Raw genomic sequence first — 27,921 nt, 5'->3', positions numbered from 1 at the left:
CAGGATTTTAAATAACTCATTTATTAAGGTTAACAATTCATCGTTCATACAAAATTGGGCGTGTGTAAAAATGTCTTTAGGAATCATTAAAACATGTTGAACATAATTAAAAAACTGCCGTTTAACTAGAACACTGGAGCTATATCTTTAAAAATAACGTGACTCTGCTTTTTCAGGATTCAATGTAAAGTCTGGCTGTATGATAATCAGTGATTGTTAGCTATATAACAATAGTGTAATACACTTAAAGCTGGTATCTGCTAATATTTCACATGGACCTGAAAACACCTTAGGAGAAGAGACGGATAATGTAAAAGTAGGGACAAAATCTCTGACACACCTCTAAACATCTGAATATGGACACCATGTGCCAGATTGTAGATCAGTGACACCCCCATGTTGGGCAGGAAAACCTGTCAGGACAGTAATATTATTACTGAGGTAAAACCAGCCTTTGAGCTGTTAGCACAGCATGCTAAAGATGCCACAACTGTTTTTAATCGCATGTAATTTTTCTTAATACACAAAACTGAACAATTAAGATCTTCTTCTGAAACATCACCAAATAACTGATAACTCCTAAAAGAATACACTTATAAAACTATATTGTGTTAATTTGGCATTACTGATTAGTATGCTGTCACATTACCTATATTGCTACACAGATAGCACATTAATTAAGCTTATATTTACATTTTTATATGATAAAGAAAAACAGGTTATTAGACCAGTTCATCTCACCCTTTTAGATTTTTTTCCTAGTTTATTCCAGTTCCTTTTTTTTTCTATATATCCTAAAGTATATGAGCTATACACAAAATTTTAAGTGATTAAGTGAAATTGACAAAGAGAAATTCAACCAGGTAAAAAAAGATGCTTGATAAGGTGATTTTTTTTTTACAGTTCTATGATTTATGTAAATATTTTTTCAATATTTAGATAGTCTTTTATAAGCATAAGCATTCTGACTGCCTTATTAGTAGGCTTCTATTTAACAGGGTATAAAAATATGGCTTTCAATAATGGACTGAATAAACCCTTAAATTCAGGATAGACAAATGAAACCGTAGAACACTTTAAAAGCTGTTAAAACCACACCTTGATTACTCTCTCCAAGCATCTGTCCCCCTCCAAACATGGCTGTATCTTAGCAACAGGCTCAGCCAGCATACAAATTCAACAGAAACAGACAAATTTACTGGCTTCTTTCGCAAAGATGTGTAGAAGTGAAATAAATGTGTTTATAACCAACTTTTCTGGAAAAATTCAGCCTTTCAATTAATCAGTTGGAAAAAAAACTCAGTTTTTAACAAAATCACCAATGGCACCATTTTTTACCTGCAACTAATTTGTTTAGAGAAAAAAAAATCCCTGAGGCTTTATTTAAAAATGTATACTTTTTTAGTTTAAATAAATATTATGTGACACCCCACCCGCTGCCGCCCAATCTCCTGCAACCTTGGAGTCGCAGAGTCTCCATAACAATCATTAGCTATCTGCATGCTCACTATTTGTTGGACAGCAAACACTCCTGTTGTCTGGCAAGAAGCACCTCATGACTACTGTATGTTGGAGGGTTAGTGATGCTGTGGGCCTGTTTCCCTTCTAAATCTGGGAAGAATCTTAACTGCCTGACATCGTGAAGTCCTTAATGCACCAGGACACTTTAAATGAAAATCTGGTGGAATCTACCAGTAAACTGAAAATGGGTCATCATCAGGTAATGATCCAAATGATATGGGCAAATCAAGACACAAAATCAACCGTCTTCCATGACCATCCATGATACCAGACCTAAAACCTACAGAAAACCTGTGGATGAGCTGAAGAGAAGAGAGCATAAAAGATGCCCTGGAACTGTGGACGATCTAGGGAGGTTGAGGCAGTAGAAATGGTTGAAGATCCCACTCTTTGTTTGATTTTGTGGAAGCAGTTTTGCTGCGTTTCATTAACCTCGGAAGTCAGAACTGGGATGTTAGAGTTTACGTCATCTCCGAGTTGTAGCGTTCCAGTTTCCTGCTTGTTTTTGTTTGTACTGCTAGGAATTGCAACAGCAGTCTTACAGTAATAACAACGACAATAACACTGCTCTACGCAGTATTTTGTGCATATGCACAGCGTTGAAACATCTCGTCTTATAAACACGGAAAAGTGGTACGTGCATGAGTCACTAAATGTTGCATAAACAATTAAGAACAGCTAAAAACAGTCACAGTAGTAACTTTTACTACTATTGATGCAAATAGCAACCATTTTGAATGTTGACGTGTATGGTCGTGTGGCCCCGACCTCCTGACTTGTAATTCCAACTTTCGCGGGCGTTGAAGTTCAAATTTCCTGCTCGGACGTCAGAGCACAAATGGAACACAGCATTATTTGCTAAAATTTTATTTTTTTAAATCACTGATTAAATGTATTTATATTAAAGGCTGGATTCCTCCAGATCTTTAGTATGAGAAACTGCTACTGGCAACAAAAGCTTATTTATTCTAAGGGATTTTAAACGTCTTTGTTAGTGGTGCTGACAGATATTTCCATGTATGCCTGTATTCGGATTGACTTCATGAATCTGGAGCTGCAATAAAGGCTTTTCTTTAGTTTTTTTTTCCACCAAGTTATTAATTAACTATACAGTATTACTATTAGCCAGCAAATGGTTTAACTAGTTTCTTCTTTGTCCTCTGGATCTAGTTGGGCTGTCTTCATCTCTTTCACCTCAAGGTCCATGAGTACTATCTGAGCCTCTGAGCTGCTTACGGGCTCCTGGTTCTCAATAGTGTTCTGGTTGTGCCCTGTGTCTTTTAATCTATTCGCTTTGTCTAATCTGTTGTAGTTATAGACGTTCATGACGAAGAGAAAGAGCCCACCAGTTGTGATCACTCCTCCACACATAAAGAAAAGGTACTTGTAGTCTCCAAAGATGTCCACCAGTAACCCTAGAACAGAAAAATGCAAATTCCAGGTCAAAAAGAAGAAGAAGAAAAAAAAAAAAACAATTTAACCTCTTTATAACTAGGAATAGGAACTCTGATTTGGATAAACACCTTATATGTGTGTGCAAAAGGATATTAGTGAGGACAGGTCAATTTGAGAAGAGATGCTTTGGACCTAACAGGGAGCCACTGAACTCTTCCTGGCTCCTCTACATTTATGCAAAGGTAATTTGGATGGCTGCATCAAAAATAAATTGGAAGTGAAGGCCATTCTCAGAGTCATAAAAACCTAACACAGGTCTGCAGAAGGATGACAAATGTGCTTCAGATCCAGGTTTCAGAGTCTGAAGTGCCCAGACAATCTTCTCCAGCACATGCATAACATAATGTCCCAATCTGTCTGTATTTAAGGATCCATGACTGTACTGCAGTCCTTCCTCAGAACAATTTAAACCCCAAACACTCTTATTGGGATTGTGTTCATATAGGTCAGATACTTGTCTTTACAAAGTCGTTTTTGCAGTGTTCCAAAGTTTGGAAATGTATTTTCCAGGTCTAGATAGGTATGAAAATAACAAAAATAAAATTACCAATTCTTTATTTATTTTTTTTTTTTTTTAACAATATTCAGTATCCTATTTATTATTATGTATGTCCACCATTCCTTTGATCAACTATCCATGTTTGTCCATTCATCCATCCATCCATCCTGTAAAGTAGGTAATTGGAAAATTGGTAATAAAAAAAAAAAGACGGAGAACTCTGGAAATCCAAATCGAAGAAAAACAATCTGCAAATGAAACATGAAAAGGTTTGAAGGGAATCCTATTTTAACAGATCACACTAAAGATGATCTACTTAACAACTTGAGTGTTTTTGAAAAAACAAGTCTACTGTATTAACTATTAACTTTTTATATAAACTATTTTAACTTTCATAGTAACTTTTCACACATACTGGACACTTTGATTACCCACCACATTACAGACCCTATCACCTTCATAGAGAACGTTTAGGGTGAAAGGTCCTTTAAAAAGGTTCCTTTGAGAGTTCTCTTTAAAGTTCATCACTTTCTAACTTTGCAACCAATGATGATCATAATATTTGTGTATCTGCATGCACTGTGAGGGCTCGGTTTTTCATTCTGCCTATTATTTCAAGCCTCTCAATGCATTATCTGATTGATAACACTCATCTGGTGCCTGTGCTCAGATGACCACCACCCTCATTAAGACAGTCCTTGATTGGCTGAGCACTAATTATGTCCATCTGGCATAGTCACCCCCTTCTTTTTTAATGTCTTTGCAGCCTAATTATGGCCCAGGTACAGGACTTTAATGACGAGAGTTTGAACTGATCGTCATTAAACACCCAACGCAAAAGGCTAATTACCCTCACTTACCTCACTTCCTCCTAATTGGCTTGACCTGAAGGTTTGGAGGAGCAGTAACAAGCAGATACGAGATGCATAACGATTGTGCCTATGGAGGAGGATGTTACACAAGTAAGAGGCACTTATTTACCCCTCAGAACAGGGTCGCTCCAGACAAAACTGTGTGGACTAAAACTTTTCACTTCATTTTAAGTCAGATGAGAAGGCAGAAAGTATATCTGTGTGGTTTTAACTATCACACTTTTATCTTATTCATTAAAATACACAGCCTCTTAATGAACATTTATTTTAATGGACTGACTCTTATAAATTACATCTATGACAGACAAAGTAAATGAGTCTATTCAACAGATTCAAACTGACTCCAGGTATACCAAAGTGTTTTAAAGCTAGGGATTGAAGTTGTTTGTCATACTGCTCCAATGGCTTAAAGCTCCTTCCGAAAACTGCCAGAGAAAGTTCAGGAGCGACCAAAGGTTGGAGTGGAACCACCCTTCCAAGTGGCACGCACCAGTCGTAAATTTCCCTTAACAAAAAAAAAAAAAAGCAGGCTTCTTGAAAAGTTATGGGTTGTAAAATAAAGTGAGCCACTCCTTACTGGTAAAGCTCTAAGTTTATGTGTTTTGATAGTAAAGTTGGAATGCCAAAAGTCTAAAGCTGTATGTCTGTTAAGCTGAGTGTAGGCTAGCTAACCGCTTATTAGCCAGCTAGTATTAGCTTCCAGTAAACGGCTAGAAGCTATACTATTACTAGTCTTCTACCCCTGTGCACAACTCTTTAAAAAAACATTAAAATCTTTTAGGTGGACTCTATTTACTCCCTATTTGGTAATTAGCTGCCTTTTGGTTGCATTAAATTTTACTAAGGTGTATCCTAATCCTTTTATTCAGACATGTGGAAACTCCTGCGCAGAAGAGATTAATCTACATTTGAATTATATTAAATTAACATATACTGCATGTCTTATCTAAACACTAAAAAAGCAGAGGCAATGTATTCTCTACTTGTTGCACATTTTATATCAGCTTAAACACACGAGCAGTCAATTTTAAATGTAGCCAATTTGATTAAACATCTTTAGGTAAAACTACTTGAACAATTTCCATACCACAGACCAAAACAAGAAAACATCTTGTGTCTTGAATAAAGTTACTATGTTTGTAAATTATGATGAATGTCCAAACATGCCAGTCTGGTTCAAGGTCAAAAACAAAATAATAAAATCATTTGGAGCACGTGGCTGCAGCTCTGCATTCTTTTAGCACAGGCAGGAATTTATAATCTGAGGATGCAGTCAGAACAGGGGAAGAAATGTTGTGCATCATTTTATTTTTCATATTTACTGATCATCTTGAGATGGGAGTTCAATGATCTGTAATGGCCTCCAAGTAGTCCAATAATTATTAGCAGAATTAATCAGAAAGTAGGTTGGGCACCAGTTAGAGCGACTCCAAACATCTAGCATGGCGAGTTAAGTGACTCTTTATTAGCACAGAAAGAGTGCCTGCAGAGCGTAGCATGAGATTAGGTAATATTGTTGCCACATTGTAGTCGGGATCAAATGGGATCTGTGAGAGCCTGGCTTAGCTGGCAGTCAAACCTTGTATGCTACAGCAGTAAGGTGATGCTCGTGCATTATTTACTAATGGCACAGTATCTTTGTATACTATCTCTGCAAAAGTAAAAATTGTGTACACAATGACCATTTTGCATCAAAGTCAAGAAACTATCCTTAAATAACATCTAAACGTTTGCCTTGAGCTCTTACTTCAGAAATGACTTCTAAACAATTTGTTCATCCTAAAGAAACAAAAAAGTAAATATCCAAGCAGCAAATTCAAGCTGTCTGGTGTGGTTTTCGCTATTAATAGTTTGATATACATGGAGGTGAAAAACTACCAAATAATGTTATGAAATTCTCTAAAATAAAAGCACATTGTCCCCCTAAAGTAAATTCACTCCCACCAGTTAGGTCTACAAACCACTCGCCTTAATGATGTAAATAACTTTACTTGTACCTGTCCACTAGGGTCCGCCAGGACTCTCCATGGGCCTAGATTATTGTGATCGTACTGATCTCGCACACAGACAAAAGCTAGAATCATTCAGAAGGTGCCGCCGAACACACCACATGTCAGATCACGGTCAGAAGAAGAAAGACAACAAGGACGTTTGTTTAATGAAGAGACCTGGTTTCGATAATTTACCTCTCAGAGACACAAAAACTAAATTGTCATACTGGTAAGAATGTCTCCTTTCTTTTTAGTTGTCTTCTTCTTCTTCTCTTCTGATTAGACAGTTGACAAACCAGCACATTATCGCTCTCTAATTGACTGTAGTGAAAACATATCTGAGTGCAATGTTCGACTGAAAGCGAGGTCCAAGCAAGTTTGCAAACACAGAGACCCCTACAAAATAAAATCATGTCATGCTGGAACCTTGTAACAGGCCTTTCACACAAACCAAAACACCCTAATTCATTAGAAATTATCCAATTCTCTCTTACAGTAATATAAAACATCAACGTAATGCAAAGGTTTAAATGAGCCTTCAGGTGAATTAGCCAAACTTTGTCGTGTCTGAATGAATAAATAATTTTCAGGGTACATTACCTGCAGCAGGTGGTCCCAAGAGCATGGGGATGCACTCTATAATGGTCACCAGTCCGACAGCACTGGGGAAGCGTTGGCTTCCCATCAGGTCCATGAGGCATTCAAATATCAGAGCGAACACCATCCCAAAGCCCACGCCAAAGAACACAGCATAGGCCACCAGCAGGGGGTAGGTCCTCATCAGAGGGCAAAGTAGATGGAACGTGCCATTGAAGACCATGGCGAAACTGAAAAGGTACTGGATTCTCGGCCTGATCCACTTGCTGTTGGCTACTAGCCCAGTGCCGGGCCGAACAAACATGTCAACAAAGCCCATGATGGAGAGCAGATAGGCTGCAGAGTATTCCGCTACACCTTGGCTAATTGCATATGCTGACAGGAACACGATGGGTGCATAGGCGCCAAAGATAAACATAACATTTCCAATAAGGTAAATGATAAAGCCCTGATCCTTGAAGAAAGACAGATCCATAAATGTCTTAGCGTTCTTCATACAGCTTCCTCTTGTCTTCGTGTTGTTTGTCTGTTCCACTTTCTTTGGTGGTGTACAAGATCTCGGTTTACAAAGCTGAGCTACAGGTCTCATTAAGGCCCCCGCAACACAGCAGTTTAACATCATACCCCCGAGAATAAGCAGGCTTCCTCTCCAGCCAAAGTGTCCTAAGAGATACTGGTTGACTGGGGCCAGAACACAAAGGAACACTGGACTGCCGGCCATGGCAAGTCCATTGGCCAACGGTCGCTTGGCGAGGAAATATTTACTGATGATGGTGAGAGACGCATTCAGGTTAAAGCAGAGTCCCCAGCCTGTATGCAGGAAGAGTGTAGAGGAAAAAATAAAACAGTCACATTTAAAATGCCTAAGAAGGAAAACTGTGCTGAAGCTAAACTCCAGAGGGTCCTTCCTAAATTAAATCAGAACTGATCGTGCTCCGTGTTCATTTAGGTTTCATCTCGTTTTACTTTTGCCGGCTAAAATCTCATTATAGAATGCTGGAATTATTTCAGAAATAATTTCTCCATTTAAGATGAAATAAATTAGGCAGCCTGGGTAATACATTCACTCTCCTGCCTTTTACTCTGAACATATTAATTTAATAGCACCGTCATTTAAGGAAGATGAAGAGCTACAGCTACATGGTTGCAGCGCTATTTTGTCTCTTTCCAATGTCAATTTACTGCTTTGCTCCGAGTTCACAGGTAAGTTTGTATAACTGTAGTCCTATGCTCTTGCTGAAGCTCATTCTTTTTCTCCCCCATGCTTTAGCTTCAAAACTAACTTTTTATTTAATAATTAGATGGTAAAATTCAATATAAATTTTTAGTTTGTAGTATGTTTTTTAAAGCTACTATTTAAAAAAACTGTCAGTTTCCACTAGACAAAGTTGTGAGGAAAAGGCAGCAAAAGTAAAGCAGAGATATATATTAAAGAGTGAAAGAGGAAAGTTTTTTTCAAAAATACTTTTGTCTTCAAGTTAAAAAAAAAAGGAAATTAAACTGCTAAGGCTAGGTAAGTTAGCGTTTAGCTGAATGTATGCGGTTTTCAGGACAGTCTGAGTTGTATGTGTACCTTGTTGCCAGCTTGGACAGCCAGCACTTTAACAAAGGATTTGTGTATGCTTTACCAGACAGCCAGTTATACAAGACTATTTACATATAATATATATTTTATAGTGTCAATACGGCAGATGGCCTGAAACACAACTTCATTTAACCCTTCACAATGTAAGCCCTAAGCATATATACTGCACTCTAAACTTCAACAAAAATGTTTAAAAGCCAATTAAAATGAGTTACAGGACCCCTCTTTGTATTGTTTGTTAAAGCTGTAAGCTTTAAATATTATAATGCAGAAGACATAATTGCAACAATAGTAATGATGATTATGATGAAGAGTTAAAATGATAGTATGAAGAATTTAAACACAATATTCATGAATGGAAAATGTTCATATTGTTAAATCACTTTTATGCATTTAAAATCTGTGATAAATGTTTGTTCACAATGCTTGCTTGCATTCCCCACTGTTGCTTCTCTGTCTACAGGAGGTTCTCAAAATCAACTTCCAACACTATTCTATCAGCAGACACTGACTATTGTCTTTGCTGAATCTCAAGGTGAAGAAAAAGCATTTAAGTAAAAAGAAAGCAGAAAACGTTTTCTGCGATAAATGCTCATCTATTTAGCTGTTGTAGGCCTTACTATGTGTAAGCATAAGTTAGTATCCCTGCTAGGTAAAACTGAATGATGCCATAATGTCACTGTGCCAGGGCACATGGGAGCAAAACAGTGCCGACACATGCCCCTTGGCACAGGACTCAGCTTAGCCACTTGCTGGGGCTATTAATGCTTCATATGAGCCTTTGGCGGAGTAATGAGCCCCATAGGGTGGCGGAGAGCCCCCATGTGACGCTCGTGATTGGAGACTGTGGGAAATCAACGGAGGGCGATTAAAGTCTATGCTCTCTGGGATCAGAGATAGTTCTGTCTTAATTACTGTCGTGGCGCTGGTTCTTTTGCTGCTCTAACAGCACCTCAGGAGCTAAAGCAGATACCCAAAGCCCAGGACAAACAGCACAGAGGCCAAATCAGTAGATGAAGATCTGCATCTAGAGCTTCTTAACAAAAACAAAAAGATGGCAAATGTCTCTGCCCCAGAGCGACTGATCCGTGGAGAATAGGAATAGTTGGCAAAACAGCAAACAGAAGAAGTTTTGGATTTCAAAACAGGACTGCAAAACTTTTCAGGCAGCATAGTCTTACAAAAAACATGTGCAAAAATAAAATGAGCCCAAAAACAAAACTGTACCTCCGATGATTCCAATGCAAAGGTAGAGGTAAATGATGGAGCTCCCAAATGAGGCTGTTACCATGGAAACCCCACACATCAGTCCACCCATCATGACCACTGGTCGGCTTCCGAAGCGACTGACCAACATACTGCTTACTGGTCCTAGAGAAACGGTGAGGAAAACGACTGGGTTAGTCTGTTATTACATTGTCTTGTTGAGTCTTTATTCCCCTTGCACTTCCCCACATTTTCTCATGTCACAACCACAAACTTCAAAGTACTTTTTTGTAGTTTTATGTAATAGGCCAACACAAATAATGTTAAATGCAATGAAAAGAAGACATCATCTTAAAAATGATACAGATAGAAATGTGAAAAATGTGTCTTGCATTTTTATTCAGCCCCCTCTAGTCAATATTTGTTGAACCAGCTTTCGCTGCATTTACAGCTGCTAGTCTTCCGGCTTTTCATACCTGGAGATCAACAGACTTTGGCCTGCTAATCTTTGCAAAATAGCTCACGCTCCATCTAAATCATTCGATTGTAGGTCTAGCTGTATGTTTAGTGCTGTTGTACTACTGGAACATGAATCTCCGCACCAGTGTCAAGTCTTGAGGGGGACTGGTGTGTTAAGGGTTCATGAACTGTTAGTTTTCCTGCACCCTCAATACTTTCCATGTAGAGTTCAGTTTTGCTTCCACTGACCAGAGCACATTGTTTGAAATATTTGCCTAGTGCCCTACATGGCTTGTGCAGACACAACTTTTGTATGGCTTTCTTTCTTCTTCAGACCCCTCTTTTTTTAAAAGGCCAGATTTTTAGAGTGCACATCTAATAGTTGTCCTGCTGACAGATTCTTGCTCCTGGATCTCTACAGCTCCTCCAAAGTAGATTTTGGCTGCTGCTCCTATTAATGCTCTCCTTGTCTGCCCGGTTTTTATATTAATTGATTGAACCTAAACTTGCTTTAAACCTTTCCATAACTTTATCTGTGACCAGTCTGCTGTCTTCACTAATGTTCTCTAACAAACTTCTAACGCCTTTACAGAATTGCTGGATTCATACTGAGGTTAAATTACACACACTAATCTATTTGTTAATTAGGTGACTTCTAAATCCAACTGGGTACACTGGATTTTATTTAGGAGTATCGGAATAAGGGGGGCTCAAAACAAATGAATGTCACACTTCTCAGATTGCTGTTTGTAAAACAAACTGAAAACAATACGTTTCACACTTAAATAAAAACATTTCTGCAGTGGAAATCACTGCATGCACTTCTAAAACACTTGTGAAAAATATGCTTAAAAATCACATTTTAGAGGGGCTGAAGTATATTTGCAAAATCACCTTGTAATCTTTCAAACCAGGTATAAACATTAATTTAGAAAATAATAAATTCCACCAGAAACAGACTAAGGAGTGCATCCTTTGGCCTGTTTTCAGAGCACAGCTTAAAAGGTGGCATCTAAGATATTACAAATATTACAGAAGGTAAAATATTACGTTTAGTAAATTTGAATTAAATATGTTAAAGAATAAAGATGCACAGTAATATGAGCTGTCATTCAGAAAGTTTATTTTTAAGAAAAGGTTTTTTTCATCAAGTCAATGTTAAAGTGTATTCCAAAATTATTCCAACAGGAGGGATCTTTAGTTAGGGTAAGCTGCTGCTAGAAAAGCCTGCACAATTTGAAAATGGTCAGGGTAGAGCTGAAACAATTAATTGGATTAATCGTGATTAATCGATTATTGAAATAATCGTCAACTAATTTAGTAATCGAATAATCATTAACTGGAGTATACACACTCTAAAACATGCCATTTGCTCAAAGAACAACCCACTCAGAGCAATAATTAGGCCAAAATTGTACAAATAAAATATAAACAATTTGCATTTAAGATGAAAAACCTTCTTTTTCTGTAAATATACTCTATCCAAAACTCCTCAAGTGGCACAGCTTTAGCTTCACCTGGTTCAATTTCTATCAAAAAATCTCCTATTAGGTACCTTTTGCTGTCCGATTATTATTCTTGCGTTTGAAAAAATAGTCGACAGATTAATCGATTAGCTAAATAATCGTTAGTTGCAGCCTAAATTCAGGGTATATTCACAAAGCTTTTTGCAGGTGTCAAATGTGTGCAAGCCTGAGTTTGTGTGTCCTTCTAACTGTCGCAGAGGTGGATCTGCTCCTAATTCAGTTCTACCAAGCAATACTGTTCATCAGCACTGAAACAGGGGAAAGTCCGCCCATATTTATTGATATCACTGTCATTTACAACCACAGCAAATAGCGTGACATTCTGAATAACCAGAGATGTTTTGGTCCTATAGATTGCATTGAAACTATACCATCTGCTGAAAGCTTGTGATAATCCTGATGGCAAAGAACATTGAAATAACCCGATCTGTTCTGGTTGTGAAGGGAATACCTTTTTCTATCCGTTTGACCAGGTTCAGACTTCTGTTGCATTGGCGGATATAGAGACAAAAACTGCAACCTGATGCAAAAACAGGTGCAAATTTCTCACCTCTGCTGGACTTGTTGAGTGTTTCTATCTATCTACATTTATTACAATTTGCTTTGTGAATCCAGTGGAGGAATAAAGCTAATGGTACATGCAAAACCTGCATTATTTATCCAAATTCTTGCATCTTCTATCTTCTGTTCAGCTGTCAGAGCTTGATCTTGAATCTCCATCAAAGAAGCTCATGCTGCCATTGTAAAATAAACACATGAATTGCAAAAGAAATACGAATTGTCTCTATAAAAAATCATTTGCAGCTTCTAGTAAGTTCATGTTCCTAAACCATAAGTGAGAGAACTTCACCCTAAGATGATGGAAAATCTCCAGACTTGTGTGTCCACTAAAAAACATCCCCGTGACTCATCACACTTCCCCCTGATAATGTGTAGCACTTTGCTTAGAGATCAATCAGAAACTGAACAGTCTTTTAGATGCTGTCAACCTTTCCATCATTATAACCCTGTCTGAAAGTGTGATATTGCACCACCAGGCACTCTACAACCTTTTATGATGAAGACAAGCTGTTTGAAAATATATTCATCTCATTGAAGTTGTGCCGACAACAGGGTAAGCATTAATCCAACGCATCAGATAATCCTGAGAGAATGCATGTTTTAAAGTTCTTCCACTACATTTATGGTTGCTACATTTAGCCATGAGTTTGTATCATCACATTACTGTAATTTCTCCAGAAGAAATTGCTACATTTGGATTAAAATTCCCTAACAACTTTGACTAAATAACTGCATGGAAGCTGTGGATGCACTAAAGCTGAATAAAAAAATAAAAAAAATAGACCTATATTAAATAAGCAACGTGTCCCTGAATATTTTGCATTTCATGGATTTAAAATGTTGGTGTGTGAACCTTTGTGTGAAGTTAGGTTCAATTTGAGAGAAGTTCTTCTATCAAACCAGTTCTGGTGCTGGATCAGAGCCACTGTTTGCTTAGTACCAGTTTTTTTTCCAGTTTCAACAACAAGAAGCACTGACCTCTAGCACAGTTGCAGCTGGCTCTCTGACGCTGTTGAAAACCGTACAGGTTCTTTACTGTGTTTTAATAGAACAGATTCAGAGGACCAATGAGAACCTAAAATATTGTGAGAAGTATGTTTAAAATTAAAGAAGTTCAGCAATTAGCCTGCTTAATTAAAGACAAAATGATGAAAACACCGAGCTTCGAAATGAATAGGAAGTCCAATAATTTCTGAAATATCTTGAGCCGATTGTGTCTCATCTTCCAGTTGCTTTAATAATGCTTCATGTTGTTGAAGTCGGGCGCTGTTAAAAGGTTATAAGCAGTCAATATCTTAACAGCAGTAGAAAACCTTCTTCATGTTGTATAAATCCAGATTAGTAGGAGGCTGAAAGAAATAGTGAAGTCCAAACAGGGCAATAGCGTTAAAAAAAAAAAAAACTTTACTTAAAGCAGGGTTTCTTAATCTTGTTCCTCAGGGCCCATCGGCCAGCATGTTTTAGTGTCTCTGCTTCAGTACACCTGATTGAAATGATCACATGATCTCCTCAGCATGCCATCTGGTGCTACAGAAGCCTGTTAATCACCCATTCATTTGAGTTAGGTGTGCATATCAACAGGGAAACACCTGAAACATGAACGCTCAACAAGTCCAGCAGAGGTGAGCAATTTGCACCTGTTTTTGCATCAGATTGCAGTTTTTGTGTCTATATCCGCAAATGCAGCAGAAGTTTGAACGTGGTCAAACGGATAGAAAAAGGTATTTCCTTCACAACCAGAACAGATTGCCTTATTTCAATGTTCTTTGCCATCAGGATTTTCACCAGCTTTCAGCAGATGGTATAGTTTCAATGCAATCTATGGGACCAAAACATCTCTGGTCATTCAGAATGTCACGCTATTTGCTGTGGTTGTAAATGACATTGATATCAATAAATACTGGTGCATTTTCCCGTTTCAGTGCTGATGGATAGTATTGCTTGGTAGAACTGAATAAGGAGCAGATCCACCTCTGCGAGAGTTGGAAGCAAACACAAAATCGGGCTTGCAGACCTAAAACATGCAGGACAGTGGGCCCTGAGGACCAGGGTTAAGAAACACTGACTTAAAGGATAATTAGAATTTGTTTTCAAGGAGGACCTATCAGAATCAGAATCAGAATCAGAATCAGAAAAGCTTTATTGCCAAGTACGTTTTTGGACATACAAGGAATTTGTTTTGGCGTAGTCGGTGCAATACAGTACAAATTAAACAGTACAAACATATCTACAATATAATATAAATATAAGTGCACAGTTTTAAGTGAGTGAGAGTAAATATAGAGCAGTATAAGATGCAAGAGCAATACAACAGTGCAGGTGATCATTGTGCAAGTAAAGCAGTGCAAGTAAGCAGGAGTCCAAGCTGAGCGTTAATGTAACGCATAGAGTTACAGGTTACAGGTGTCCTGTCAGCAAAAAAAGGGGGGGTGTGGGGGAAAGGGAGAGTGTCAAGGTGGTTTCCGGGCTTTGTTAACCAGGCTGGTGGCAGATGGGAAAAAACTGTTCTTGTGGCGTGAGGTTTTGGTCCGGATGGACCGCAGCCTCCTGCCAGAGGGGAGAGTCTCAAAGAGTCTGTGACCGGGGTGGGAGGGATCAGCCAGAATCTTCCCTGCCCGCTTCAGGGTCCTGGAGGTGTACAGTTCCTGGAGCGACAGTAGACTGCAGCCAATCACCTTCTCAGCAGACCGAATGACACGCTGCAGCCTGCCCTTATCCTTGGCTGTAGCAGCGGCGTACCAGATGGTGATGGAGGAGGTGAGGATGGACTCAATGATGGCTGTGTAGAAGTGCACCATCATAGTCTTTGGCAGGTTGAATTTCTTCAGCTGCCGCAGGAAGAACATCCTCTGCTGGGCTTTCTTGATGAGGGAGCTGATGTTTGGCTCCCACTTGAGATCCTGGGAGATGATGGTTCCCAGGAAGCGGAAAGATTCCACAGTGTCAATTGTGGAGTCACAGAGGGTGATGGGGGCAGGTGGGGCTGGGTTCTGCCTGAAGTTCACAACCATCTCCACTGTCTTTAGAGCGTTGAGCTCAAGGTTGTTCTGGCTGCACCAGTCCAACAGATGGTCCACCTCCCATCTGTATGCGGACTCGTCACCATCAGAGATGAGTCCGATCAGGGTGGTGTCGTCCGCAAACTTCAGAAGCTTGACAGACTGGTGACTGGAGGTGCAGCTGTTGGTGTACAGGGAGAAGAGCAGAGGAGAGAGAACACAGCCTTGGGGGGAACCGGTGCTGATGGTCAGGGAGTCAGAGACGTGCTTCCCCAGCCTCACGCGCTGCTTCCTGTCAGACAGGAAGTCAGTGATCCACCTGCAGGTGGAGTCGGGCACACTCAGCTGGGAGAGCTTCTCCTGTAGCAGAACTGGGACGATGGTGTTGAAGGCAGAGCTGAAATCCACAAACAGCATCCTGGCATAGGTTCCTGTGGAGTCCAGGTGCCGGAGGATGAAGTGAAGGGCTAGGTTGACTGCATCATCTACAGACCTGTTGGCTCTGTAGGCAAACTGCAGGGGGTCAAGGAGGGGGTCGGTGATGCAGCTATTGTTAATAATAATTACCTTACCTTTAATAGAAAGATATATCACCATTATCTTGTTGGAAAAGAAAATACATTCTTGGAGTTCTGGAAGATAAGCTAATCAGACACATGCTGGGTTGACTGATCACCTGAACATGAGATCGTTACGTTCAGTTTCTGTGTAAATAACCAATTAATGAACGGTTTATAAAATATAATTTGTGTAAACCTCCAAGACATTTTTGAGATTAAATTTAAGGCGCTTATTTTAAGGTAACCAACCAGGACCAACTAGCCTATAGATGCCGATAACCTTTTAGCTGCACAGTAGAGCATTTGTTAGCACTGTTGCCTTGCAACAAGACGATCCTGGATTCAGATCATGGCCAGTGGGCTTCTGCATGGAGTTTGCATATTATCCCTGTGCATTCATGGGTTCAATCCAAAAACATAAATGTCAAAACTTTCCCATCACAAGAAATTTGATTTATTGTGACAACAATAGATTCCAATTAATAATGTTTGAAAACCCCTAAAAGTGACTGTATTGTCAGAATTATTATTTTTACTATTTTCCCAACTGTTGCTCCCAAAGGAGCATCAATAAATGCAGCTTCACACTTCTTTATGTAACTGATGTCCTGAAGAAAAATGTTTAAAATGTTTTTTAAGAGAAGTGTTAGCTTGTAGGGCTATGATTGCTGTGACATGCATTCACAGATATACAATTGACTAAACAGACTGCAAAAAGTTGTAAGTAGATTTTTTTATCACCGCTTCATGTGATAACCACAGTACCAAATATTATTGGGATAAAATATTAAATTCACAATGGCCGCTACTTAGATTTGGATGTGTGCATGCATGATTGTTTGTGAGTCTCTGTGTTGCCTTGTGATGGACTGGTGGGGGATGTACAAGGCTCTTGCCCATGGCAGTCATTGTAAACACTGACTGCCATTTAAATCATGGTTTAGAAATTAGACTGGTGGCATTTAAACATCTTTTTGTCAAGATGAACAGCCTCCCTGCTTTGCAATCCCCTGTAGATATTCAGAATATAGCAGAGTGAAGGTCAAAAATGTATTGTAAGAGATTTTTGAAGTCATTTATACAGGTCCTTCTCAAAATATTAACATATTGTGATAAAGTTAATTATTTTCCATAATGTCATGATGAAAATTTAACATTCATATATTTTAGATTCATTGCACACTAACTGAAATATTTCAGGTCTTTTATTGTCTTAATACGGATGATTTTGGCAAACAGCTCATGAAAACCCAAAATTCCTATCTCACAAAATTAGCATATTTTATCCGACCAATAAAAGAAAAGTGTTTTTAATACAAAAAACGTCAACCTTCAAATAATCATGTACAGTTATGCACTCAATACTTGGTCGGGAATCCTTTTGCAGAAATGACTGCTTCAATGCGGCGTGGCATGGAGGCAATCAGCCTGTGGCACTGCTGAGGTCTTATGGAGGCCCAGGATGCTTCGATAGCGGCCTTTAGCTCATCCAGAGTGTTGGGTCTTGAGTCTCTCAACGTTCTCTTCACAATATCCCACAGATTCTCTATGGGGTTCAGGTCAGGAGAGTTGGCAGGCCAATTGAGCACAGTGATACCATGGTCAGTAAACCATTTACCAGTGGTTTTGTCACTGTGAGCAGGTGCCAGGTCGTGCTGAAAAATGAAATCTTCATCTCCATAAAGCTTTTCAGCAGATGGAAGCATGAAGTGCTCCAAAATCTCCTGATAGCTAGCTGCATTGACCCTGCCCTTGATAAAACACAGTGGACCAACACCAGCAGCTGACACGGCACCCCAGACCATCACTGACTGTGGGTACTTGACACTGGACTTCTGGCATTTTGGCATTTCCTTCTCCCCAGTCTTCCTCCAGACTCTGGCACCTTGATTTCCGAATGACATGCAGAATTTGCTTTCATCCGAAAAAAGTACTTTGGACCACTGAGCAACAGTCCAGTGCTGCTTCTCTGTAGCCCAGGTCAGGCGCCTCTGCCGCTGTTTCTGGTTCAAAAGTGGCTTGACCTGGGGAATGCGGCACCTGTAGCCCATTTCCTGCACACGCCTGTGCACGGTGGCTCTGGATGTTTCTACTCCAGACTCAGTCCACTGCTTCCGCAGGTCCCCCAAGGCCTGGAATCGGCCCTTCTCCACAATCTTCCTCAGGGTCCGGTCACCTCTTCTCGTTGTGCAGCGTTTTCTGCCACACTTTTTCCTTCCCACAGACTTCCCACTGAGGTGCCTTGATACAGCACTCTGGGAACAGCCTATTTGTTCAGAAATTTCTTTCTGTGTCTTACCCTCTTGCTTGAGGGTGTCAATAGTGGCCTTCTGGACAGCAGTCAGGTCGACAATCTTACCCATGATTGGGGTTTTGAGTGATGAACCAGGCTGGGAGTTTTAAAGGCCTCAGGAATCTTTTGCAGGTGTTTAGAGTTAACTCGTTGATTCAGATGATTAGGTTCATAGCTCGTTTAGAGACCCTTTTAATGATATACTAATTTTGTGAGATAGGAGTTTTGGGTTTTCATGAGCTGTATGCCAAAATCATCCGTATTAAGACAATAAAAGACCTGAAATATTTCAGTTAGTGTGCAATGAATCTAAAATATATGAATGTTAAATTTTCATCATGACATTATGGAAAATAATTAACTTTATCACAATATGCTAATATTTTGAGAAGGACCTGTAGACTTAGTTCCATGTCGACTATCTGGCTATAGAATAATAAAATCTATTGCCATTGTGTTTTTGGGAGGGTGGTTTTCAAATAACTAGGTAACATGTTTAAGCATTGGAGCAGAAGAAACCTTCTGCAGAATTAGAGAAGCACCTTTGAGTGGGTGGACATTCTGAGCTCTTGGAACCAATAATTTATTAACTCTAAATATTCAATATATATTTAATTAATCGAAAAGTCACCAAAACACTAATGTTAACGTTTTTCCGCAAAACATTTAAGTTTTCAAAAGCTAAATATGTTTGTATTTAATGCATTATGATGTTGTGGTTATAATGCACTATAAAATGCAATTTTTTCAGACATGCTGAAACTACATTAGCAAATCCAATATATTCCACTTATTTGTGACGTAAACAAAAAACTTTTTTTCAGCCGTGATTTAGATGTACATTCTTCTGTTCTGATTTAAATAACTTATGACTATAAGAACGGGGCCTGGTAAGAAGTTTTACAATGTATAATTACAGTTTATAAACAGAGATTGTTTTTACTAATGAGTTTAATGATAAATTTGCACAATTGGCAATTCTAAATATAACTGAAGCTGAAGGCAAGGTTTAAGCCAAGAGTAAAGCATCATAAAATCTGTTTAGTCTGCAGCGGCTTCACGTTCTAAACAATGGTCACACTGAATAAATAGATGGATAATCAGTGCATTCATGTTTAACTTATGTAAAGCAAATAAAGCTTAATTGGTTTATTGGTTGATTGATTCATGTTTTATGGGATCTTACTGTTCAAATGATTTCCTGATGCTTGCCTAAAACTGCCCTGTTTATATACATGTCGTGGGTAAAGACTGAATACAAAATTCTCTCTTTGCAATCTTCAAACTGAGCTTTAAAAAACTGTTCCAAACTCTATTTACTATATATAAAAAATATGTCTATACTGTGTTTTTTACCATTAAGGAGGTGCCACCAGGGGTCAAAGATAGCTCACCATTCTCAGTGCAGCCATGTCCCAACAGACCATCTCTCTTTCTGCAACCATTTCCATTTCCATTATAGGTTTATCATTCAGACTCCTTGAGTCAGAGGTTTTCTGAAGAGGCTGTCATGTCTCTCCCATGGGGACTTGGTGTTAGACCCCAGTGTGCTGAACCTTCCTCTGATATATCCCACAGTCTCTCTCCTCCACTGGGTGACATTGCTGAAGCCTTGCCAAGGACAATATGATAAAGTCATGTGCCTGAGCCACAGCTGAAAGGTATATTTCACTGCTTAGACCTCCCTGAGCTGAGTACAGGTAGATTACATACCCCGCTTTCCTGTTACCTTGAAAGCAGCCACAGATGAGCTCACATGAAGCCTCCACAAGACTTTGAATTAGTTTTGTGTTATCTACCTATGACACAAATCCCTATAGAGTGAAATGAGATGCACATTTATGTGTCCTATCCTGGCAGCTTAGGGAAACAGTTTGGTGGGTCTGGTTGTCCTGTAGTGTCAGAGGCAGATTTGCCCTATTACAGGGGGGAAAAAAAGACACTTGGAAATAAAATAAATTTCATGACAGGCGATATCGGGTTCAGGCAGCAGACTGGACATGCCCCAAAAATTATAAGGTGATTGGGAAGAGATAACACAATAGGTGGGTGGGTGGAAGGGTTGTGGTAGGGGAGACTAAGGGGACTGGGGAGACAACAGAAACAATGACGACAAACAAAGAAAAACCAGTGAGTCATAACATTACTACACTATACTTACAATAATATGGCCAGAAAAGTAAATAAATTTAAAAATATTAATCAAAATAGATAGTCACAAAGAACGAAGCAACGTGTATATTTGTCTATGGCACCCGACACTACATGAGTATAAAAACGTCATGGCTAACTGTTTTAGCCATGTTGTGTGTCCATGTTGTGGTTTGACTGCCTCCATGAATATATCTGTGTGTGTACCCCTGTGTGCATGTATGTATAAGTGTGTAGAGGGGGGTGGGGCTCACAGCTGCAGACAAAAACAGCAGCAGCACAGAGGAGACCAAGTTGAGATACAGCACGGACCATGGTACGGATGTGGGCCAAGAACCAGCAGGCCCCCACCTGCCAATGACACAACATCCCCCCACTATTTCCACACACAGCAAATCCTGGCCAAAGAACGGCCCCCACATCTTCCTGCAGTCAACAGACTACCCCAAAACCCCCACAGAGCTGCACAAATGAGACCGCAACCCCCATGTTCCAAAAACACTGGTGTAAACCAGACCGTACAGAGTGGATCAGAAGATGTCAAAAATGAACATTTTTATACTAAATATAATTCCTTTACTATTAAATAGAGATAATTACATAGATTTCTTAGATTGGTCCTCTGGAACATGAGAGTTTAAGACTGTTTTAGATAAACTTCCATGGGAGTTCATTATCCTGGTTGCAGCATATTTGGGTCTCAGTTGTTGTGTGGAGGAGTCTGGAAGCAGCCATGGTCACCTATTCATGAACTGTGGCCTGTCTGCACATGCCTGGATTAGACACCAGAAAGTCTGAAGGAGGACTGGCTAAACTGGTCTCACATCACCTCCACTTGAAACCAGCTATTTATATCTACTGTATATAAAAAGGTACTTATCCATTTTTCTTACTGTCTGACATGAAATTAGATTAAAATTTTCCTGTTTTAGGTTAGTTGAGGTTTTCCAAAAGTTTTTATATTTGCCAAACGCCAGAATAAATCGGAAGAGGGTAGAAAAATAATTTTTTTTTCCAAGTCAAAAGTCTACATACACTATGATTAGTATGCTTTTGAGCAAGTTTGAAAAGCCCAGATGATGAGGTCATGTGTGCCCCCAAGTTAAATTTAGAGTTAATTAGGGGCACGCCTGTGGACATTTTTATACGCCAAACACAATGCTGCCTTGCATGACATCATGAAAAAATAAAAGAAATCAGTCAAGGTATCAGGAAGAGAACTGTGGAGCCAAAATTCTGGTTCACCTACGGGTACAATTTCCTGCTTCCTGAAGGTGCCACGTCAAAGTTAAACTGTTTGAGTTGTATTTGAAAGGAGAAGCTTGCAGGCCAGAGAACAACATCCCAACACATAACTTTTAGAATTTTATCTTTTTTTATTATTATTAAAAATAGTTGCAACATATTTCGTCCAAAGTCCTTTGTTTTCAATGATTCTCCTCCCTGTAGGCTGGAACAGTACCTGGCTGTGTCTGTCCCTTTAATTCATCCAGTAGATGGGCTCCAGTCTGTCTGCCCCACATTATCAAAACAAATACGGCAGACAGAGCATCTGATTACTTCTAAATGGGGTTATGAAAGTTTATCAACGTTTACAAATCCTGTGTAAGTTACAGAGAACCGCAGCAGCAGAGCACAGGTAAGCAGCACAGGGTGGCGCAAGAACTGGTTATCAGTCAAAAAAAAAAAAAAAAAAAAGGGGGATTTTTTTGGATATCACAGTTTCGTCTCATCATATTTGACATTCTGAATATACAGGGCTTTTTATTTGTAAACACACAGACAGCAGTTTCATTTGACTTTTTGTTGTCCTGCTGGAAGTAACATTTTATACATATAATTCATACTTTGAATTGCAAGATTTTGTTAAAATTTTATTGTGTTGGATGTATAAAACGAGAGCATTTTTTGTGAAAAATAAATATTAAGAATAATCTTTTAGAATAACCTATTATTTGAAAAATAATTTATTAGATTAATCAAAAACTAAAAGCAATTGTTACTGGCAGCCTTAATCACTTTATGTGGGTGTTTTGCTATAGGAAGGAGTGGTGCAATTTATTAGACAGATTGTATCAAGAGGAAAGGACATTATTTGAAAATATTAAAACATCTTCAGCTGAAAAGATAAAGACTGGAACAAATTGTCTTTCAGAATGGTCTTCATCCACATCTTCTCGTGCCACTAATAAAATGATAACAATAATGTTTTCTCCTTTATAGTCAGACTAAAACTGATGGTGGAAGTGCAGAAACCTCCCATATTTTTTAGAAATAATCCATAAATTGTTAAGAAGTATCCGACTGCATTGTGATTTTTTCTAAACACTGAAATTAGGGTTTTGCAAACAGTAGGCAACATAACAATGAGCGTGGAAGTCTGCAAACCTGTAAAATTATCTTAATTATATGAAATTATGGGATCTTTACATATTATTATTTCAGATGCATTATTTTTCTACTATTTTAACTGCTTAGTGCTTTTCGTAAAAAGAAATTATTAAAACTGATGGATCATATGCAGTTTTCCTCAACACCTAATGTGTAAACAATTAAATCTCTGTAGACATAATTGTAATAGACATGCTTAAAATTTAACTAGATATATAAAGCATTATTTTAAATTCTGATTATAAACATAAAAAACAAATGCATAAACTTTATTCACTTTATGCTCCCAGGTTCTACTCTTGTGGACCTTTGCAGGCAATGAAAAGTTGATCTTGATTAAGGGTTTTCCACACTAATTTTATATCTGTCATTTATCCATGGATAGTGCCAGGAATCACAAAGTAGGAATTACTGCGAGACTGCGTCATGGCAACTATAAATGCAGAAGGTGAACAACAAAATAACAACTTCCTATAACAAATTAATCCAATAACACTGCCTGCACGATTGCATTTGTAATAGAAACCTCTACTTTCACATTAAAATGTCTGTTTTTTGTAATTGTAATGCAGTGAGGGCAGTCAAACATGGGTATTAATCCACTAAACACATAGTACAGGAGAAAACAATTAGTTTTTACCCCATTCTCAAATCTTAACCTCCGTTCTAAAAAGAAAAAGTTTTACCTTTTAATAGCAAAACAGTCAGTCAGTCATTTTCTACTGCATATTCAATAGTGGGTCGTGGGGAAGCTGGTGCCCATCTCGAGCAGTCTATGGGTGAAAGGCAGAGTACACCCTGGACAGGTCGCCAGTCCATCACAGAGCAACACACAAACAACCATACACACACTCATTCATACACCTAAGGGCAATTTAGAGTGACCAATTAACCTAACAGGCATGTCTTTGGACTACGGGAGGAAGCTGGAGTACCCGATGAGAACCCATGCAGGCACAGGGAGAACATGCAGAAAGTCCCCAGGCTGGGAATTGAACCCAGGACCTTCTTGCTGCAAGGCAACAGTGCTACCAACTGCACCACCGTGCAGCCCTAATAGCAAAACACAAAAGATTATAAAGAAACCTGAAAGCTGAAATATTCCTGACCACATTTCAAACACAGGCTGAGTTTATGAATAGTAAGGAATCACTAAAAGCCAGGTGGCTCCTGTTGCCTGCGGTTATCATGCAATCACAGAAGTTATTTTAGTTTAAGAAACTGCAAGCATGTTATTGTCTCCCTGAATGTAGATTTAGAATAAGATAAATGATAAAAAAGGGCATATTCCTAATGAGTTTTAAATTTGGGTCAGGAGACTAATGCACACTGGCAACACTCCTCTTATTAGGCTGCTTAAAACTATGTCAGTGAGGGCAGTCACTCATGTGAAGCCAATTTATCTATTAAATGTCCATTGAAATGAGTTGACTGTACAACCACACACTGGTTGCTATCTTTGTGAAGACAAAGATTACGCATAAAATAAAACATTTACTGTTACATTTCTGTTTTTTGTGTTTTTTTATTTACAGTTTTGGTCATAATACCACACCAGAACATTCATACCACAGGCTGTGTAAATATCAGCAGCCAGCTGTTTACTGGGTGTTTATACCTTTCTTTTCGTTCTTAACAAATATCACTGTTAAAAACAGCAATCATACCGTTTTAGAGGAATATCTAATGCATTATAGTGACTTTTTAAGTTGATCTTTCTGTTAAAAAGAGACTTTGCCTGTTTTGCTCACTTAAGCTGGCCAGCTGGATTCTGTGATTTAGCCAAAATGAACCCTTAGTTTGTTTATTAGAAGCATGAGAAAGCCGCTTTGATAAGAGTTTTATTCAAAAACAGATGTTTTTTCTACACCTTCCAAACTGTTGTTGTATCACTTTACTGATACAACACCCTTACTGTGATACATTGTGAGGTTCTGCTCTGCCTCAGATAAAGTAAATGAAGACCAAACATTTCAATTAAACATTTCTCAGCCTATCAACCCAATGTTGTAGATGCACCAATATCCACTTGTGATTGGCTGATCAGTCCCTCACGACGACTCTTCTGCTGGAAGCTTAAGCAGCCGAGAGGCAGAAGGAAACTCAGAAGGAACTTCTGTTTTTTCTTCTTTGTTTTTTTTTTCACATCTTAGAAACGAGTTCAATCCTTCATTAATGTTTTTGAAGCACGTCATCGGGTTCCGAAATAATGAAGGAGCCTTCAAACATCCAAAAATCCGGTGTTTGTTTAAAAAAAACGTAGATATCATTAGCAAATGCAGAACTGTAGATATGGTTTACCTCTCAAAAAGAGAGAACAACAGCATGTTTTGTATCACAAGCATCATTACCTGCTGGCAGTGTGATGCTGGTGACTCTAAAAGGATGGGCTTCCCCTAATATTCTTTACTGTTCAACGTCCAAAAACCTGGTTAGTATACAAACTGTTTAATTTTTTACTCAGTGATAAAATTCAATTGTTCAGACATCATAGAACAGTTCACAATATATTCCTTTAAAAACCATTTTGCAGAAATGTGTGCATATTTAACGTATCAGCAGTATTAAGTGTTGCAGAAGAATGTTGTAGAAGATCCTGATAGCTGTAATTATTTTTCTGTTATAATTTTCTGTTCGAGCAAGTCAACATAATAAAAACTCACCGCCTGCATACATCACAGCCAGCATGATAGAGGAAATCCATGCAATTTCACTGTAGCTGGCCCCCAAGTCTTCTTGGATCTCCTTGAAGAAAATGGACATGGCTTTGGGAGTGGCATATGCAAATCCAATGGAAATATGGGCGCCGAACACCACCATCCAGCCCCAACCCCCTTCCAGGGGCTTGGGACTCAACACTTCTGGCGGTGCATGTGGCATGTTTCTGTCCAGAGGGTAGAAAAGTAATGAGTTTTTAAAGAATAAAAATGTATTATTCATATATGGCTAAAGCATTGTCTACTTTTTAAAGTGGATTATTTAAAAAATAAGTCAAGAATTTGTCACTATAGGATGTCGTGGATCTAAACCACCAAATGCTATGACAGGGTCATTTACATGGATTGTTATATATTTTTTTTTACTTTTGATGAGATGAATGATCTTCCACAGAGAAATGTGAAACATATGCTTTTCTGTGCAAAAATAATGTACATAGCAAGTAACTGGAGGATTGTTTGCAGTATTAATTTTCCTGTCACATATAATTTGTTAGTATTTTTGCCAGGAATTTCCATGTTGATCTCATCTTACCAGAACGCCCCTTTAGGCATTTTTGCTTTTACCGACATGGCTTGAAGCAAATTTAAACAGGTTTTCTTCTAGCCATTTTTCCACAGAGGCCCGGTTTGTTGAGCGCATGACTAATAGTTGTCCTGTCAACAGATTCTCCCACTTAAGCTGTGGATCCCTGGTGCTCCTCCAGACTTACTATGGATCTCTTGGCTGTTTCTGTGATTAAAGCTTTCATCACCTGACCTACCATGCACCATTGTTTACAGTTCTGCCATACTCTTACTATTTTAGGATGATGGACTGAACAGTGCTCGGTGAGATGTCCAATGCTTGGGATATGGCTTTGTAACCTAATCCTGCTTTAAACTTTTGAAAAACTTTCTCCCTGAGGGTTCCTTGGTCTTTGCGATGCTGTTTGTTCATAAACTCACATTCAGGTCGCTGCTCAAACTGAGCCAGTTTCTGCTGGAGGTTTCTTGCTGTTAAAAGGGAGTTATTCTTTCCACTGTCACCATATGTATGCTCTGTATAACTGCAGTTAAAACATGATACAGCTGACTGGGTGTCCTTAGAGAGAAAACTAACCATTGTGGAATAATGAACCGACCATAATCATATCGTTTTATAAGTGGCATGAAAGTGGAATGCAAATATTTGACATTAAATCTGTCTATATGGTCGGATTAAATTGACAATATGTTTCTGTAAACACATCTAATTTGGTTTTCGTTTTTTCTCCTAGTAAAGTGCCTTATCATTTGAATCCGAATCATATAAATAAAAAACAAGCCTAATAGTGGACCCGATTCAACATCAGCTACTACGTCATCTTTACGCCAATGATTCAAACCAAGCAACTTCCCCATAGATGCCTCTCTCTCTCTCTCTCTCTGCGTTCAACACACAGGTACAGGTCTGCAGCTGGGAAATGGCAGACAGCATCCAGACCAACTTTTAAAAACTCGCTAGACTCGAACACGTGGAGTCGGGTTGTTTCCACGTGGCCTATGATCGAAACGCTCAAAACAAAGCGTGGCGTGAACCCTGCAGCTGTCCTCATTATACCCCGCGAAAAATATCACCTTACCTTTCACTGCAAGCGTTTGGAGTGACTGAGAGTTCCGAAGAAAGAAAGAGCCAAGTTTGTGCAGCAGCCTTCTTTATTGGACGCCTGGTCACATGTTGCGCGGTTTCACCAGAGGGTGTTTTCTCTCCAGTCTCCAGATCGCTACTAGTGAGATCCCCTCCTGCCATTACATTTGACTCTCTCTTGGCTTTATCGCCCTTACTAAATACAGCCTCAGTCATTACTCACACGCAGACTGTCAAGAGCAAAATAAATAAACTCCAATCTTATTTTTTATTATTTTCAATTATGTGCAATGTGAAGTTCACAGTTGAGCTCAACAACCACTAGAACCTGAACCCCCCCCCCAAAAAAAACAAAACAGACAAACCTTTTAAACTAAAAGGGAAGAAAGAAATTTAAACAATGGAATAGCACCAAAGAACAATACATGTAGCTGATCTGAACAAGCGGCTTATGACTGCAAATAACAACACAGAAAGCAGTTTATTTTAGCTTGTTGTATGGCATGACCGGTGTTTAAAATGATCATTAGATGTGGCGAGATGTTACAAAAACTATTGTACTACAGGGGAAAAAGTAATCAAACTTCACTCATGCAGGTAATCTTTTTTTTTTTTTCTCATAAGAGGATTACACTACAAAAAACTAATTAACCACATAAGAAAAAAATGAAACAGCCATTTGAGACGACAAAAAGGAAATCACATCTATTTGTTTTCAAGTTATAAAAGAAACTGAATACAAGTTTAGAAAACTGTGCAAGTACAGCAAACCTATAGTACAGTATATTACACATCACAAAAAAAATTACAGTACTGCTTATCCTGAGAGTTCTCCATTCCTGGTTCTCAAATGGCCTTCTGAAGCCATGTTGGTGAAGCTCAGACCACGGATCACTTGAGAGGAGTGTCTTTTGGAGGTTATTGTTCAA

At 38.8% G+C, this 27,921-nt stretch overlaps 1 protein-coding gene across 2 annotated transcripts; it reads right to left on the bottom strand.

Moving 5' to 3' along the window:
• LOC124856688 (monocarboxylate transporter 2-like) lies at positions 1 to 27,808 on the bottom strand. 2 transcript variants are annotated; one of them, XM_047347431.1, is made up of 6 exons: positions 26,988 to 27,808; positions 25,330 to 25,550; positions 9,748 to 9,891; positions 6,939 to 7,745; positions 4,336 to 4,414; positions 2,809 to 2,936 (listed from the first exon to the last, which is right to left on the bottom strand). In XM_047347431.1, the coding sequence occupies exons 1-5, from the start codon at positions 27,206 to 27,208 to the stop codon at positions 4,347 to 4,349; spliced, it is 1,461 nt and encodes a 486-aa protein (XP_047203387.1). In that variant the 5' UTR covers positions 27,209 to 27,808; the 3' UTR covers positions 2,809 to 2,936; positions 4,336 to 4,346. The 2 variants fall into 2 exon arrangements, with proteins under 2 accessions (XP_047203386.1, XP_047203387.1); XM_047347430.1 differs by lacking the exon at positions 4,336 to 4,414 and having other exon boundaries at positions 1 to 2,936.
• Positions 27,809 to 27,921: the final 113 nt, after the last annotated feature.

The sequence above is a fragment of the Girardinichthys multiradiatus genome, chromosome 20 (genome assembly GCF_021462225.1).
Source record: "Girardinichthys multiradiatus isolate DD_20200921_A chromosome 20, DD_fGirMul_XY1, whole genome shotgun sequence".
Lineage (NCBI taxonomy): Eukaryota > Metazoa > Chordata > Actinopteri > Cyprinodontiformes > Goodeidae > Girardinichthys > Girardinichthys multiradiatus.
The sequence above is the reverse complement of the archived record's forward strand: the minus strand, read 5'-3'. Positions and strand labels throughout refer to the sequence as shown.

Coding starts and splice junctions, on each gene's coding strand:
- LOC124856688 (XM_047347430.1), bottom strand. CDS start 27,208: ATGACTGAGGCTGTATTTAGTAAGGGCGATAAAGCCAAGAGAGAGTCA. Junction 9,892..25,329: donor GGCTGTGATGTATGCAGGCG/GTGAGTTTTTAT, acceptor CCGTTTCTCTAG/GACCAGTAAGCAGTATGTTG. Junction 7,746..9,747: donor TTGCATTGGAATCATCGGAG/GTACAGTTTTGT, acceptor TCCTGCATACAG/GCTGGGGACTCTGCTTTAAC.